We start from the raw sequence: 15,934 nt of genomic DNA, 5'->3' as shown, positions 1-15,934 counted from the left end.
TCTGGATTTGTGTTTTATTGGTCAGGAAAAAACAAGACTGGTTTGGTTTTTTTCAAGACAGGGTTTCTCTGTACAGCCCTGGCTATCCTGGAACTCACTCTGTAGACCAGGCTAGCCTCGAACTCAGAAATCCGCCTGCCTCTGCCTTTGCCTCCCAATTGTGGGAATTAAAGGTATGCACCGCCATGACCATTTAAGCCAAGATAGTTTAAAGGGACCCAAAGTACTCCAGGCTTAAGGGAATGGGATCTAGTTTCTGCAGGAAAGGGTTTAGAACATTGTCTACTTCTTACCACTCAGTGTTTAGGACAATGGGACAACCCAGAACATAGATGTCCTTACTGCCAAAGGCCATAGTCCATAGTTCTATTGAATTCTACATCAAGTTGCTTTATTGATAGGGCTTAGGGATTAGAGGCCAGCGGCTTCAAAAATCCAGGGGGTTGAGACCAAATTGCCGCAGCTGCTCCTTGAGTCTGGTGTGGAGTCTTAGCACAGCTGCATCCCAGTGAGGCTTGACCACTCTCAGCTTGGCCAGTAGACAGTCCAGGTTGTCCTGTGAACACCCAGCTTTCAGCTCCCAGGGAGGGAGGGGACAGTGAAGATTGCCTCAGGTTGCCCGGCTTGATTACTAAGAGTTATCCACCAATGGCTTCCCCTCCCTCCCTCTCTCGGCCCCTCTCTACATTCCTTCCTTCCTTCCTTCTTTTTTAAGATAACCTTGCTTTGTAGTCCAGGCTGGTTTTGAACTCAGAATTCGCCTGGCTTAGCTTCCCAAGTGCTAGATTTCAAATGTGAACCACCATGCCTGGCTGCTACCCTGTTCCTGTCCCTATCCCTGTCCCTATCTCTGTCTCTCCAACACTTAAGATTTAACTTAAAGCCTTATACATGCTGGATAAATATACATGTCTCTAATTTTTATTTTGAGATACAGTCTCTTAATGCCTACGCTGGCCTTGGGTTTTGTGCCTAGGTTGGCCTTGAACCTATGGTTTGTCTGCCTCATTCTCCTGAATAGCAGAATTATGAGCCTGTGCCACTCCTTTCCTCCCCGTCCCTCCTCCACACTCCTCTTCCTATCCCCCGCCCCACCTCCGTGTCTGGAATTGAACCCAGGGCCTTGCATACTAGGCTAGAGGCTAGAGCAGTACCATTGACTTATATCCTTACTCTGATATATAGTGACACTGTTCTGACACTATATAACAAAGTAATACACTGATTATTATTGAGCCTAGATCTCACTGTGTAGCAGGTGCATAGTACACTGTAGCTCCTCTTGGCCTTGAACTCAAAATCTTCCTGCCTTAGCTACCCAAGTCCTGGGATTACAAGTCACTGGTTCTGTCAATGGTTGGATCTTCTGTTTACACTTAGGACAGAGCATGGGGTCATGGGTCATCACACTAATTGGAGGCATAGGGATGGTAGGTTATGAGATTATTAGAAAATGGCGGATGGGTAGTGGCACTTACATGCAAGATTTCCTCATATTTGGCCTCCATGTCTGCCACATGGGCATGAAGCTGAGCCAAGGTTCCATCTTGCTTTCTGAGGGCTCGCTCAGACTCTTCCTTCACTGTCTTAGCCTCCCTTTGGCATGTTTCTAGGGAACAGGGCAGAAAGGTAAAGGAGATAGGACAGTGACACTGTATACCAAGAACAGTAACCAAAGGTGCCTAAAGAGGCAGCTTCACAGAGGCCGTTACAGACTCCCAGGGTCATCTTCTTTCCTGAGGTCTCTCTAGACGTTCTGAGGTATGGCAGGGTGCATAGAGGTCTTGAGTTAGAAGATGTGTCCATAGTCTGCTGCTTAGTATTTAGACAGTGTGAAACAAGTCTCTCTGGATCGCCATGTCTTAAATGTTTGGCTTCGTTTTGTTTGTTTTGTTTAAGGCAGGATCTTATGTAGCCCAGACTGGCCTTAAAATCCCCATGTAGCCAAGGATAACCTTGAACTCCATATTGTTTTACCTCTCCCTTTCAGGGTTAGTACTACAGTCTTGTACCACCTAACATGGTTCAGCATTCAGTTTACCTTTATAAATTTATTTATTTTTAATTTTACATCTCAGTTTTTAAAACAATTTCCTCCTCTTCCTCCTCCTCCTCCTCCGTCTTCCTCTCCCCCCTCTGTGTGTGTGTGTGTGTGTGTGTGTGTGTGTGTGTGTGTACACGTGTACACTTGCCTGTGGAGTCCAGAGGAGGGTTGGGTCCCCTAGACCTGGAATTACGTTTTCGAGTCACCATGTGGGTGCTGGCCTCAGGAAGAGCAGCCGACTTTCTTAATCATTGAGCTCTTTCTCCAGCCCCTTCTTTATCTTTAGAGGGAAGATAACACACATTCCTTGTGCTTGCTGTGACCTTAAATGTGAAAATGGACTACAAAGCACTGTATATAGAAGGGGCTCAATAAATGTTGACTGTTAATTTGAAAGAAGGCCAAGGCCAGAGATGGAGTCCTTAGCCTGTATAAAGCAGTTCATGAATGTTTATATCCAAACCAAAGATATTTTAGGATAAGAAAACTTTGAAATAGGATGTGATGGCTCACACCTAAAATCCGACAACTCAGGAGACTGAGGCTGGAGGATCACTGTTGATTTCAAGGCCACCTTGGGCTTTTGAGGAATAAAAAAGACTCAGGAGGGGCCTGGAGCAATAGCTCAGTAGCTAAGAGCACTGGCTGCGGCTCTTTCCCAGGACCCGGGTTTGGTTTATACCACTCACATGGTGGCTCAGAACCATCCATAGCTCCAGCTCCATGGGATCTGATGCCATCTTCTGACCCTTTTGTTCTTTTTGTTGTTGTTGTTTGGTTTTTGGTTTTTCGAGACAGGGTTTCTCTGTGTAGCCTTGGCTGTCCTGGAACTCACTCTGTACACCAGGCTGGCCTTGAACTCAGAGATCCACCTGCCTCTGCCTCCCAAGTGCTGGGATTAAAGGCGTGTGCCGCCACCGCCTGGCTTGACCTCTGTTTTCTTATCTGGTTGGTCTATTCATTGATTTAGCAAGTAGAAATTTAAGGCTTTCTACCAGGTGCTTGGCTTTGAGGATACTGAAGTAAATTAAGTCTAACATTCTCTGTAGTTTGGTTGTAAAGGTTGGCTAGACTAATAAGGAATATGTTTTGCTTAGGACAGGCAAGGCAATGAAGGGGTTAACTGCTGGACTTGGGAAGAAATGGGGTGACACTTCCCTTCTTTACCTCTGTCTTAGAGTCTTCTTTTGAACTTTCTTCTTTTTTAGATTTATTTATTCTTGTTATTTTATGTGTATGAGTGCTTTGCTTGAATGTATGTATGTGCACCATGTGGGTGTCTGTGAAGTCAGAAGAGGACCTCAGATCCCCTCTAGCTGGAGTTACAGGATCTTTGTGAACTGCCATGTGAGTGCTGGGAGTTGATTGTGGGTTCTTTGTAAGAACAAGTGCTGTTAACTGTTAGCTGCTGAGCCAGCTCTCAGAGAGGCATAACTCCAGCCCTGACAGAGAGGTTTGTGTCACTGAACTCTTTGTTCAGAGGAGAGCTAGGGTGCCGGTGACCCTAGTTAAAACTCAGCCGACAGACTGTAGACATCTAGAGGAGAGCCTCTGAAGTCCACTTATCCATGCTGGGCCTTGATACTGAGCCTGGAAAAGAAGGGACAAGGATGGGAGCCTACCCAGCTGCTCCTTTAGACTTCTCACTTCCTCCTCCAGCTGTTTGCTTCGGGTCCCCAGCTCCTCCTTTAGGGCCTGCCGCTGGCGGCTCATCTCTGAGGTAGGAGCCGCAGGCATCGGGATAAAGGAGGCATAAGGGAAGGAAATAATGTTACATGTAGGGGAATGTCTCGGCGGAGACACAGAACTAAGAAACTTGGGAGACCCTGAAAATGAGGGAGATAGGAAAGAAGACCCTCTCCCCCATATCTGTTTAGGGGGGATTCTGGCCTTTCCTCCCACTTACTCCCAAAGGTGAAAAAGGTAAGGGCTGTCACCGCATTTTGTATCACGCTAACACCAAGCATGGAGCATTAGACACCCTAAAATGTGGTGATCTGTGTTCATACCAGGGATCTATCTTTGGGTCTCTGGACCCTGCCTATGCAGGGAAGGTGAGACTAGGTATGGCAGTTGGAATCCCTCTTCATTTCCCTTCCTCCAATTCCCTGACCTTCCTGGTTGACCTCCTCTGGGCCCGTCTCCTGTCCACCTGATCAAACATACCTGCATATATGGCCTTCCCTTCACTTTGGGTTCTTTCCAGTTCAGCTTCTAGCCCTTGTAACCTCTGCTTCAGCCTGTCTTCAGAAGCCTTGGCTCGGTGAGCCTCTTCCCTCTGTAGAGCTGTGAGCATCCGCAGAGCCATGCTCAGTACTGACTATGGATCTCATAGAATCATCACCATAGCCTTGAACTCTGCTTCTCTTTGGGAACTTGGCAGTGTCAACCTCTTATTCAGTGTCTCTCCCAGGACCCCTTGAAACCCACAGAGTTTTCATTCCTACAGAGTCAATAGTCTCTCCGTGTCCTGGCTACTAAAAAACAATGGCTTCCCCGAGCTGCAGATGAGCCTCACGGTAGACTACTTACTTACCTATCCTGAGTGGGGTTGTGATTGTGTTCCCAGAGTCAGGGGGAAGAACAGCTTCTTCATTAATCTTCATTGCCTAGCCCTTCCTCACAATCTTTGCCAACAGAGAATTAGCCCTGGACATAGTTCACACTTCCAGTTCCCTAAGAACCCAGACATGCTCTGTGTGCCAAGGCTGCACGGATAGTTCTATGTCAACTTGACACAAGCTAGAATTATCAGAGAGGAGGGAGCCACAACTGAGGAAATGCATTAGGCTGAAGAGATGGCTCAGCGGTTAAGAGCACTGACTACTCTTCCAGAGGTTCTGAGTTCAAATCCCAGCCACCACATGGTGGCTCACAACCTTCTGTAATGGGATACCCTCTTCTGGAGTGTCTGAAGACAGGGACAGTACACTCATGTACATAAAATAAATAAATCTTTTTTAAAAAGATTAGAAGCCGGGCATGGTGTCATACGCCTTTAATCCCAGCATTTGGGAGGCAGAGGCAGGCAGATTTCTGAGTTTGATGCCAGCCTGGTCTACAAAGTGAGTTCCAGGACATCCTGGGCTATACAGAGAAACCCTGTCTCGAAAAACAAACAAACAGGGGCTGGTGAGATGGCTCAGTGGGTAAGAGCACCCGACTGCTCTTCCGAAGGTCCGGAGTTCAAATCCCAGCAACCACATGGTGGCTCACAACCATCTGTAACAAGATCTGACTCCCTCTTCTGGAGTGTCTGAAGACAGCTACAGTGTACTTACATATAATAAATAAATAAATCTTAAAAAAAAAAAGAAAAACAAACAAACAAAAACAAAAAAAGAAAGAAAGGAAGAAAGAAAGGAAGAAAGAAAGAAAGAAAGAAAATACCTCCATAAGATCTGGCTATAGTTAAGCCTATAGGGCATTTTCTTAATCAGTGAATGATGGGGAGGGCCCAGCCCATTGTGGGTGGTGCTACCCCTTTACTGGTGGTCCTAGGTTCTATAAAAAAGCAGGCTGAGCAAGCCATGGAGAGCAAGCCAATTAGCGGCACCCCTCCATGGCTTCTGTATCAGCTCCTGTCTCCAGGCTCCTGCCCTGTTTTGAGCTTCTCTCCTGACTTCCTTCAATAATAAACAGTGCTTTGGGTGCGCAAACCAGATAAGCCATCTCCTCCCCAAGTTGCTTTGGTTGTGGTGTTTCCTCACAGCAGTGATAACCCTGAGTAGGACCTGTCATTGCTGCTGTCTCCTGAGGCTCCACACTCCTTACCCAAGCGGTCCTGAAGCAGCTCCTTCTCGAGTAGCACCAGCCTGTGCTTGGCCTCAGCCTCCACACCTGTCGTGGCAAACCATGGAATCTTAGGCTACGCTGATCTCGCCCCTGCCCTGTTTTCCTCCCGCACTTTTTGCAGGATGGGGGAAGATCACTGAGCGAGGGATACCCAATGCCAAAATCTGACAAATTCACAGCCAAGCCTTCACTGCCTTGTACTTGGTGAGTGCTCAAAAGAAGGGTGAAACAGATGACAGAGGCAAAGGGCTAGAGGGGGCTCCAGGGGGAGAGGGGCAGTCTCCGGCCCCCAGCCTGGCCGAATCTGGATTCAGGGCTCTGAAGAGGAGGGCAAGAGAGACTCACTTTAGCCAACTGTGGTGTCAATGCCTAACTAATGCTAGGCATTGTGAGCACCAGGCTGTCCCAGCACTAGGAAGACTAGGAGGATAGGTTTGAGGCTTGCCTGGGTTCCATAGTGACCCTGTGTCAAAAGAACAAAAGACAAAACCAAAACAAACTCCCTCTGTCTTGTTGCCCAGGGAGCTGGATTCCCTCTGAGGACCTTGGTGTGGACTGTGGACATGGACACACAGAGGCACCAGCCTTCATCCACGGTGACTCACCAGGACTTGAATTCTTTTTCTTCTTCCGTGCCTCAGCTTTTCTCCCCCTTCCTTTGGTTTTAGGTGGCATCCTGCTGTCCTGACGGAGGGAAGACCTTCTATGTAGGTCAGCATACAGACAGGCTTTCCTGACTCTTACACTGAGTTTGGGGTTTCTGGAGCATCAGAGTGCCCATCTCCCACTGCATCTTACACTTGTATAGAAGCTTCGTTTCTTGGTCTCTGGGACCCTTAGGGAGGGCTGGGATCACTGAGGGAGAACAATCCTACGTGCAGCAGTCAGCTTCTTAGAGAAACTTCTGGACATCCCTTCTCTCTCCCCAACTGTGTACTCTCCCCCTTCCTACCTACCTGCAAGACTTTCTGTTGCTTGTGTGGTGTCTCCCTGGGGAATGGCACCTCAAGCAGATTGAGTCTAGGGAGGAGCCTGGGTCCTGGGAGCCAATCCAAGGTGTAAAACTTCCTCAAGAGGTGGGACCAAGAACTGGGATGTTGGGTTTCTGGAGACTACTCGTTGTCCAGGCAACTGAAAAACTCAGGCAGGTGGGTGAGCTAAATCAGCTCATATAAAGGAAAGCTTCTCTTTTTACCTCCATGTCCTAGCCCTAAAGAAGAGGCTTAGGAGCTGAATAGCTATTATTCATGTCTACACAGGCACTACCTGTGGCCTGGAGACTCTCCAGGCTAGGAATCTAGAAACTTACAGTCTGGGAGAGCAGTGTTTTACAAGACATAGGGAAAGCAGGGATAGCAGCCATCACAGCTACTTTATATCCGGAGGTTTCGTGTGAACACAGTGACGTTATTTACTTTAAAACGGAAGGTTTGGGGGCTGGAAAGATGGCTCAGTGGTTGAGAGCACCTGGTTGCTCTCCCAGAGGTCCCGAGTTCAATTTCCAGCAATCACATGGTGGCTCACAACCATCTGTAATGGTATCCAATGCCCTCTTCTGGTGTGTCTGAAGACCACCAGATACATAAAATAAATAAATAAATAAATGTTTTGAGCTGGGCGTGGTGGCCTTGAAAAACCAAAAAAAAAAAAAAAAAAGGGGCTGGTGAGATGGCTCAGTGGGTAAGAGCACCCGACTGCTCTTCCGAAGGTCCGAAGTTCAAATCCCAGCAACCACATGGTGGCTCACAACCACCCGTAATGAGATCTGATGCCCTCTTCTGGTGTGTCTGAAGACAGCTACAGTGTACTTACATATAATAAATACATAAGTAAATAAATAAATTAAAAAAAAAAGAAAAAAAAAGAAATGTTTTGTTTTGTTTGTTTTTTGTTTAAAAAAAAAAAAAAAACAGGCCGGGCGTGGTGGTGCACGCCTTTAATCCCAGCACTCCGGAGGCAGAGGCAGGTGGATTTCTGAGTTCGAGGCCAGCCTGGTCTACAAAGTGAGCTCCAGGACAGCCAGGGCAATACAGAGAAACCCTGTCTCGAAAAACCAAAAAAAAAAAAAAAAAAAAAAAAAAAACCAACCTGAAGGTTTGCCTCAAAAAGGCCAGTATGGTGTGTGAGAGAAACATGTTCTGACACAGGTAGTCGAAAGTTTTCCACTTAGGAGAGGTGGAGTGGTGGACTTCAGGATGCTGACCCACAAAGAGGAACACAAATTAGGCAGAGTCTGGAGTTCAGCTACTTAATTTTGCTCAGCTTGTATTTCTTGGTGTATAAGTTTTGTAGCTCCTGAAATCCCCAGACGTCAGTGGAGTGTTTACAGGACTTCTTTTTCCCTCTCCAGTCAATCTTGCCTTCTACCCCTATTTCTTTATGAGGTTTAATCTGCAGATAGGGGTTTAGCAGCTCCCAGGCTCCCTGCAGCATAAAGTTGCTTAGGGCTCCCCCTAGTGGACTTGCTTGACCTCCTGCATCTCTTTTTTTTTTTTTTAATTTTTTATTTTTTTTGGTTTTTCGAGGCAGGGTTTCTCTGTGTAGCCTTGGCTGTCCTGGAACTCACTTTGTAGACCAGGCTGGCCTCGAACTCAGAAATCCGCCTGCCTCTGCCTCCCGAGTGCTGGGATTAAAGGCGTGCGCCACCACGCCCGGCCCTCCTGCATCTCTTAAAGTTTGCAGTTTGGTAATTTCTTGGGCAATATTGGGGGAGATCCCCTTTACCGGGTGCTTTTTAGTATCTTATGTATAATTAAAATTTGATTATTGGCAGAAAGCATAACGGGAAGCCCTCCCTCCAGCTGGGAGAGATCCGTCTGGACCTGTGCCTTCTCTGGGCACCACAATATCACCATACATAGAATTTAAACAAGCCTTCCTCCCTGTGGATTATGGAACCTACAGATCCTTTTTAGGCATGTCTGTCTATTCTAGTCCCTGAAAATGCTGGTCAATTGCATATTATTGGAAGCAAATCTGCCGAAACAGACACAAGATGCGGGTTTATGAAATCGCCCGTACAGAGCAAACAGAAGGTCAAAACCTGTTTTATTTAACTCCGTAGCACTTTAGATACTGTAGGAAAGTGTTTTAATTTTTATTTTTGATTATGTTCTATATGTGTGGGTTTGTGAGTGCAGTGCCGGAGGACGGGGGGAGGCTACAAGAGAGCTTTGGAGTCCCTTGGAGTCGGAGTTACGGGTAGTTGTGAGTGGCCCACCAGTGGGTGCTGGAACCAAACTCGAGTCCTCTTCATGAGCAGGACTCAATTTTAACTGCCGAGCCATGTCTCCAGCCCCGACTCTGGACACTTTATAGAGCAAAGAGTCCTACTTGACTTTGTGATGCTTACAGCCCCTGTAACGTAGGGCTGGTGACCCTGTACACAGGTCTCAGCTGTGGAGAAATCTCATTTTTCATCACGTTTTCATTTATTCTTCCTTCAGAATCTCTGGTTCCTTCCCTTTCCTTCCCAGGAGCTTCTCAGGGACTTCTTTTCCTGAATCTCTATCACTCACGTTGGTGCTTGGAAGGACACATTGAGGATGACAGAACACAAGCTATACCTCATGTTTTAGGAGACCGTGTATTTTACAAATGAATTCAGTCAACTGACTCTCAGGTGCAGGATCAGGATGTGGTTTGAGGTCAAGGTGAAGTGGAGAAAAAAAAAAAAAAAGGTGCCACGTGTCACGTGATGAACTGGTCCCAACGGAACCCAGAAAGGGGTTGGCGCTGTGTTCAGCAATTCAACCCCTCTTTAGAAAACAAACCTAATAAAAACTGTGAGAAAAAGGCCAACCCTCCCTTCTCTTTATATTGACTTCAGTTTAGAAGCGGCGATAGGAAAGATCATTTCAGCAGATCTCATTTTCTCTGTTAATTTTTTTTTTTTTTTTGCTGGGGAAGCTGGAGAAATGGGTCAGTAGTTAAGGGTACATGCTGCTCTTGGAGAAGACCCATTCAAGTGCACACACACATTCAGATTGTTAAAATTAAATCTTAAAAATTTGTATTTCATTTAGTGTGTGGTCAGAGGACAGCCCATTGGGAGTTGGTTCTATCCTTCTTCCATGTGGATCTGTGGGATTGAACCCAGGTCGTTGAGTCTGGCAGCACACCCGACTAAGCCATCTTGTTGGCTCCCTGTCCTCCTTTGAATAAGATCTATCCAGGGTGGCTTCTGTTTGCTTGTCTTTTGAGAAAGGGACTTACATGTAGCTCCGACTGACCTGGAACTCATAGATTGGGGCCTCTACCTCTGTTTTTTCAGGGCTGGAATTAAAGCTGTGCACCACAGCCTGATCTGGACAAGAATATTGAGGAGATATATGAGAGGGACAATCATTAACTTTTATTCAAATAGGACATTGGTTATTTATATATTAAAAGAAGTGTGACCTGATCAAAAACACAGTGGCCTTGGCCTACACCACTGGTTCTCCCCCTTCCTAATGCTGTGACGCTTTACGACAGTTCCTCGAGAACCCCAACCCCAAAATTATTTTTATTGTTGCTAAATAGCTGTAATTTTGTTATTGTTATGAATTAAAATGTAAATATCTGTGTTTTCCAATGGTCTTAGGTGGCCCGTGAGGATCCCTTAGGGGACCACAGGTTGAGATCCACTGGCCTCCAGGAACTGTGAGCTGAGCAGAGTGACATAGCTACTTGGAAGGCTCTGGGAGGAGGATGCTTTGAACCAGATATTTAATGTCAGCATGGGAAACACAATGAGACCTGTCACCAAAAGAGAAAAGGGGAAAGGGGGAGAAAAGAAAGGAAAACAACAGTTGCTTAGGACGATGAATAATAAATATTTTTCTGGTTGTAGGTGTCTCTGACTTATCATTAACTCACATGGGAGAAAGTCTGGTTCAGTGTGGCCCATGTGTGTTGCTTTTAACTTTTACAAGATTGGTGTGGGTTCAGCAAAGTGTGAGGCACGGAGCCCTGGCCCTGGCCTGAGGCGTTTCCTGTCAGGGTCCAGTCTTCTAGAAGAAAATAGGAGGGCAGCAAAGGCTGCTGCAATCCGGGGCCAGAGGGGCTACCATCAGGAAGTGGAGCCTGCCTATTGCTGATGCCTGCAAGGGTCAAGAAGGGATTTGTAAGCTTGAAAGGCTTGCTGGATGGGAGGAATTGGTCTGGTAAGGTTAGTGGAATCAGGTGGTGTGTGTGCGTCTTTCTCGGCAGGAAAAACAGCTTTGCAAAGGCCTAGAGGTATGTGGCTCTCAGATTTCTGGAATTAGAAAACTGTGCCCATCTTCTCTGGGCTGGATTTTGAGCTATTAAAAAACATATATAAAACGTAGGGTGGTTTTCAGTTCCTCTCTTTGTTTCCCTCTGGGGAAAAGAGCTGCTGGGCCCTTGGCCACTTCTCTGATGCACAGACGGGAGGTTAGAGGTATGGAGAGGTCAGGGTATGGGGACTGCCCTCTGCAGATATGGATGGCTCTGCTGACCCCTGCCTGGGGGATGGGACAGGCTTTCAGTGATTGGGTTGCTGTCTTTTGTTCCTTGAGATGGCAGCTGTGCTTCTCCCAGGAAATTGACACAGGAGTCAGTGTCAAAGTATCCTGAAGGGTGCTCAGGTTTCTGGCAGGCAAATCATCTGCCTCTCTCATGCTTAGGAGAGAGATGGCAGCCTCCAGATGAGCCAGCGGGGGGTTCTGGGTTAGAAATGACACTGGGATTAGATGTAACTCTTCATGATGCTATGTATATAGTAAATTCTGACTGGCACTTAACAGCTACGTTTACAGTTTAAATCAGAGTTTTGCTGGGGTTTCAAATTGTCTCCTCCTAATGATTCACTGCTGGTGCGCAGTGAACTCTCATGTTCCTGTAGAAATCAAACCAAACAAATCCAAGAAAGAGACAGAAATATGGCCTGCTGCAGCAGAAACCAAGTGTGTGCTACATTATTCTACGATATGCAGATTTTACTGAAGATAAGGCAGGTTGGAAATATTTTTTAATTTTTAACTTTGAGACGAGGTCTCTTAGGAGCCCTGGCTCTCCTGGAACTCACTCTGTAGACCAGGCTGGCCTCAAACTCAGAGATCTAACTGCCTCTGCCTCTTGAGTGCCGGGATCAAAGGCGTGTGCCCCCACTGCCTGGCCAGCCCAAATGATTTTTGAAGAATGACGTGGATCTTAGAAGCACACTCCAGGCAGAGGGAACACACTCAGTGATGAGGAAGAAAATGTTGCTGTTGTCACTGTGTGACTTGGTAAGTTATCCAGCAGAGAGTCTATGTATCATGAAGTAGTATACAATTTTAAGTAAGATTGTGACTGTTAATTTTATTACAGATGAAACAGTGGGGAGGGTTCAAAGGTTTGGTGTGTGTGTGTGTGTTTCTGTCAGGCTACCCTTTAGGAATGGTGACAGGCTGAAGTGTCAGTGTCAGCGAGGAGGGTTTCAATAGTCTAGGAGAGTAAGACGGAAGGCCTGCAACTAGGGAGGGGCACAGGCCTTACCAAGTTTTGATGGTAATTTTAGAGTGCTGCCTAGATTTTTCTTTGGTAGATTTTTTTTTCTAGGTAGAAAATGATAAAAGTCTGGGCAGAGTGATACATGCCTATGATCCCAGCACCCAGGAGGCAGAGACAGGAGCATCTTTGTGAGTTTAAGGCCAGTCTGTTCTACATAAAGAGTTCCAGGATAGCCAGGACTACATAGGGAGACCCTGTCTGAAAACAAAACCCCCAAACTCAACACCACCAACAAAACCAAAACAAAGAAAAAAAAAGGGCAGTCTATTGACATGAAATTATAATACAGGTTCAAAAAGGTCTTAACGATAATTGATTTGCAACCCAAAGTTGTGGGACTGAATAGCTCTGGTGTTCAGAGACTGTTTTCTTTCTTCAAGTACTGGATAAGTTCAACAACCTACCAGCCAAAGGCTTGGTGGCAGAACTGAGTACTTAATGTCACCAAATGGTTCTGGAGCTAAAAAAAATTAGCAAACCAAGGTTGGGTACTTTCTTCTTCTTTGGAAAAGAGGTTCCTATTTTCAAAGTTCTTCTAATGAATTCTGAAGATTAGGGAAGTGAAGGTGTCCGGGAGCCGAATTTCTGTTCCCTCTGTGCAAGTGGCTCACAGCCTCTGTGGGCGGGGCCTCGTGCCGCCAGCGCATTCCGCTGAGCAGTAGAATATCTTTAAAGTACATATTCAGTTCCCAGAAAAGGAATTGCTCTTCAGAAAGAAAAAGATCAAAAGGAAGTTACTTGTTTTAAAAAGGTTAAAAAGTCTGGAAGAAGCGCGTGAGACGCGAGTGTCCTTAACCTTAAACCTTTCTGGGACTTAATCAGACTGCAAAAAGCTGCAGCACCTGAATTCCCAACCTTTGAGGGTTATAAATACCAAGGAGATTTTTAATCCCTGCGCTCGGGAGGTAGAGGCATGTGAATCTCTGTGAGTTCAGAGCTACCCTGGTCTACACAGCGAGTTCTGGGGCAGCCAGGGCTACATGGTGAAACAAGATGGTGGAGTAGGGATATAGCTCAAGGTGGGGTGCTTGTCTAGGATGTGTGAGGTCGTAGGTTCAATTCCAATCACCGCAAAAATAAAAACACTAAGGGGAAGAAAACGAACTTTGGCTTTCTTTCTCCATCTTCCCACAAGATGAGGCAGATAACTCGAAGCTCAACATCCACATTTAGAAGACTCCTTCCATCCCTACCCGTCAATCTGAGCACAGCCATGACTCAACTCCCGGAGGCAACAAGCCCAGGCCACAAGGAACATGGACGGCCAGGCTTCTCTTCTGCCTAGTGCGCAGGTTCTACCTTGGACCCCACCTCTTTCCTTCCATTCCTCGCTTCTCCAGCAGAGGGCGCAGGCCCTGAGTTTTCTTTGGGCTCCGCCCCGCCCGTCCCAGTGGGTCGGGGCGGGAGCAGTGGGCGCGGAAACTTGGTCGAGGCTTTCCGGGAGCCGCGGGGCACGCGGGTGCACGCGAGCTCGTGCGCGCGTTGGGGGGTCGCCGCGGCGTGCCGTGCTTGCCCGTCTCCGGCGCGCGCCCCCGCGTTGCGCCGGCCGCGCTCGCGCCCGCGCCGGGGCGCGCCTCAGGGCGGGCGCCTCCCTCTCACTCCCTGGGCTGCGAGCGCCGGCGGTGGTTGCCGGAGAGGCCCCTCCTTCTCGCCCCGCTCCATTCCCTCGCTCGCGGCCGAGCGGGCTCCCGACCCTCCGCTGGCCATGGCCGGCAACGTGAAGAAGAGCTCGGGCGCCGGCGGCGGCGGCTCTGGGGGCTCCGGAGCGGGCGGCCTGATCGGGCTCATGAAGGACGCCTTCCAACCGCACCACCACCACCACCACCTCAGCCCGCACCCTCCCTGCACGGTGGACAAGAAGATGGTGGAGAAGTGCTGGAAGCTCATGGACAAGGTGAGCGGCCTGCGGGCGCGCGCGGCGCCGGGTGGGCGTGGGCGGTGGGGCGCCAGGGAGGGCTGCCGTTGGCAGTTGGGAACGTTGAGGTGTGGGGGAGCCAGACAAAGATGGGGTGGGGGCTGGGGGAGGGCTGGTCACCGCGCCACCCGGGCGGAAGTGCGATGGGGGTGCGGAGCTTGGGGATGTGGGTCGTCGAGTGGGCCCCGGGAGGTGGGCCTGGGGTGCTGGGGAGGGGATGTGTGTTGGATCTGCCGGCTACGGCTCCGGGTTTGGAAGAGGAGTCGCCCTGGGTGAGGGACTTGGGGTCAGGAGGCGGCCCGGCTGACTGCGGTCAGGGTGAGCTTATAGTTTTTTCTCATTAAGATGTAGCACACAGATCAAAGAAAAAGAGGTAGGTTTAAATGGGGGGGGGGGGGCAGGGAAGGAAGGAACTTCCCTTCTCCGCGAAGGATGGCTTAAGTTTTTGTCTTGCAAAGTGTTGGATGTAATCCATCGCTGCTGCTGAGATAGGCACTGGTTAAACCACAAGTTCTGGTTAGAACCATTATCTTCCGAAAGGTGGACTGACTGAGCGTGCTGAATTAATAGTCTGACTTCTACAGAACTTCCTGCTTGCTCTCGGTGCTTTTCGCAGGGCTGTAGTGTTTGATTTTTGTAACGGGCCTACCTGCTTATTATTTAAGACCCCTTTGATAGCCATTATAAAATCAGGTGCGGGGGTGGGGTTGCCTATGGTTAGCCCTTTAAGTCTGTCAATCAGGAGAATCTTACTTCCTTACACTTGTGCCTGTATAATGTAGTCTTGTAGTTGGCCCCAGTACTTAAACGTGAACACACAATCTTGTCTTAACATTTTGTTGGAAGTCATTGCTCTGTTTCCTTAACTCTTACCACAGTTACTATTTTTTTCAACATTCCTACTGCAGATAAATGTGATTAGGAGGCCCCGGCATGTAAGTGAATGGTGTTAGTTCCTCCGGGGTAAATTTGGTTTTCTTTGGTTCCTCTCTGGGCCTAGGTTCCTCTTCTGTAAAGTTCTCTATGGGTTGTTTTGGACTAGAAACAGCCAATAAAATGATTATGAAGCACTTGGCCAATGTAACTGCTATATAAATGCTTAATAAGTCTTGTGTGAGAATTAACACTCTTGCACTCCATACCAGGTTTCAGAGCCACTTTTCCAGGGCTGATTTTTTTTTTCCCCCTACATTAAGTAATTTGAATTGTGGCAGCCCCCCTCCCTGGTCCCAATTGATATTGCAATTAATGGCATAAGTATGCTGACTATTTTGGTGTTGTGGAACTGACTTTATTGAAAAGATATGCTGATGTCTTGTTTTTCTTTTTAAAATATTTGACTACTTTGGATATTTTGTGTGCATGGATGACTGTATCATATGCATGCAGTCAGATGTTGGGTTCCCTGGAACTGGAGTTATGGATGCTTTCGAGCCAGATGGGTGCTGGGAATTGAACCTGTGTCTTCTGCATGAACAACAAATGCTCTTAACCACTGCACAGTCTCTCCAGGCCCAGTATAACCAAGACTGTCTGGAGATGGCAGGGAATGTAACCATTTTGTTTGTTTGCTTTCTTACTCACTTTACATCCCTCACACCACTGTCCTTCTCCTGGTCACCCCTTTTCCCCAATCCCCCTCCCCTTCATTTCTGAGCAGGTGGGTGTCCCCCTGGGTATCC

General features: G+C 47.7%; 2 protein-coding genes across 7 annotated transcripts in view; one reads left to right on the top strand and one right to left on the bottom strand.

The window, feature by feature from the left end:
- Positions 1–6,841, bottom strand: Drc12 (dynein regulatory complex subunit 12 homolog). Of its 5 annotated transcripts, none has more exons than XM_021173413.3 (7): positions 6,796–6,841; positions 6,445–6,523; positions 5,819–5,884; positions 4,211–4,330; positions 3,667–3,759; positions 1,479–1,609; positions 1–556 (listed from the first exon to the last, which is right to left on the bottom strand). In XM_021173413.3, the coding sequence occupies exons 2-7, from the start codon at positions 6,512–6,514 to the stop codon at positions 428–430; spliced, it is 609 nt and encodes a 202-aa protein (XP_021029072.1). In that variant the 5' UTR covers positions 6,515–6,523; positions 6,796–6,841; the 3' UTR covers positions 1–427. The 5 variants fall into 5 exon arrangements, with proteins under 5 accessions (XP_021029072.1, XP_029337681.1, XP_029337680.1 ...); XM_029481821.2 differs by having other exon boundaries at positions 6,445–6,518; positions 6,796–6,816; XM_029481820.2 differs by lacking the exon at positions 6,796–6,841 and adding an exon at positions 6,638–6,784.
- A 7,060-nt stretch (positions 6,842–13,901) lies between these two features.
- Cbl (Cbl proto-oncogene) overlaps positions 13,902–15,934 on the top strand; it is an 82,267-nt gene continuing 80,234 nt past the window's right edge. For both annotated transcript variants that reach the window (XM_021171455.3, XM_021171454.3), the window contains exon 1: positions 13,902–14,231. In XM_021171455.3, the coding sequence (XP_021027114.1) occupies positions 14,043–14,231 (189 nt within the window). In that variant the 5' untranslated portion in view covers positions 13,902–14,042. The remainder of the gene's footprint in view (positions 14,232–15,934) is intronic.

Source organism: Mus caroli, unplaced genomic scaffold (genome assembly GCF_978045245.1).
Source record: "Mus caroli unplaced genomic scaffold, Mus_caroli_1 scaffold_11, whole genome shotgun sequence".
NCBI lineage: Eukaryota > Metazoa > Chordata > Mammalia > Rodentia > Muridae > Mus > Mus caroli.
Note: the sequence above shows the minus strand (reverse complement) of the source record. Positions and strands in the feature narration are given on the sequence as shown.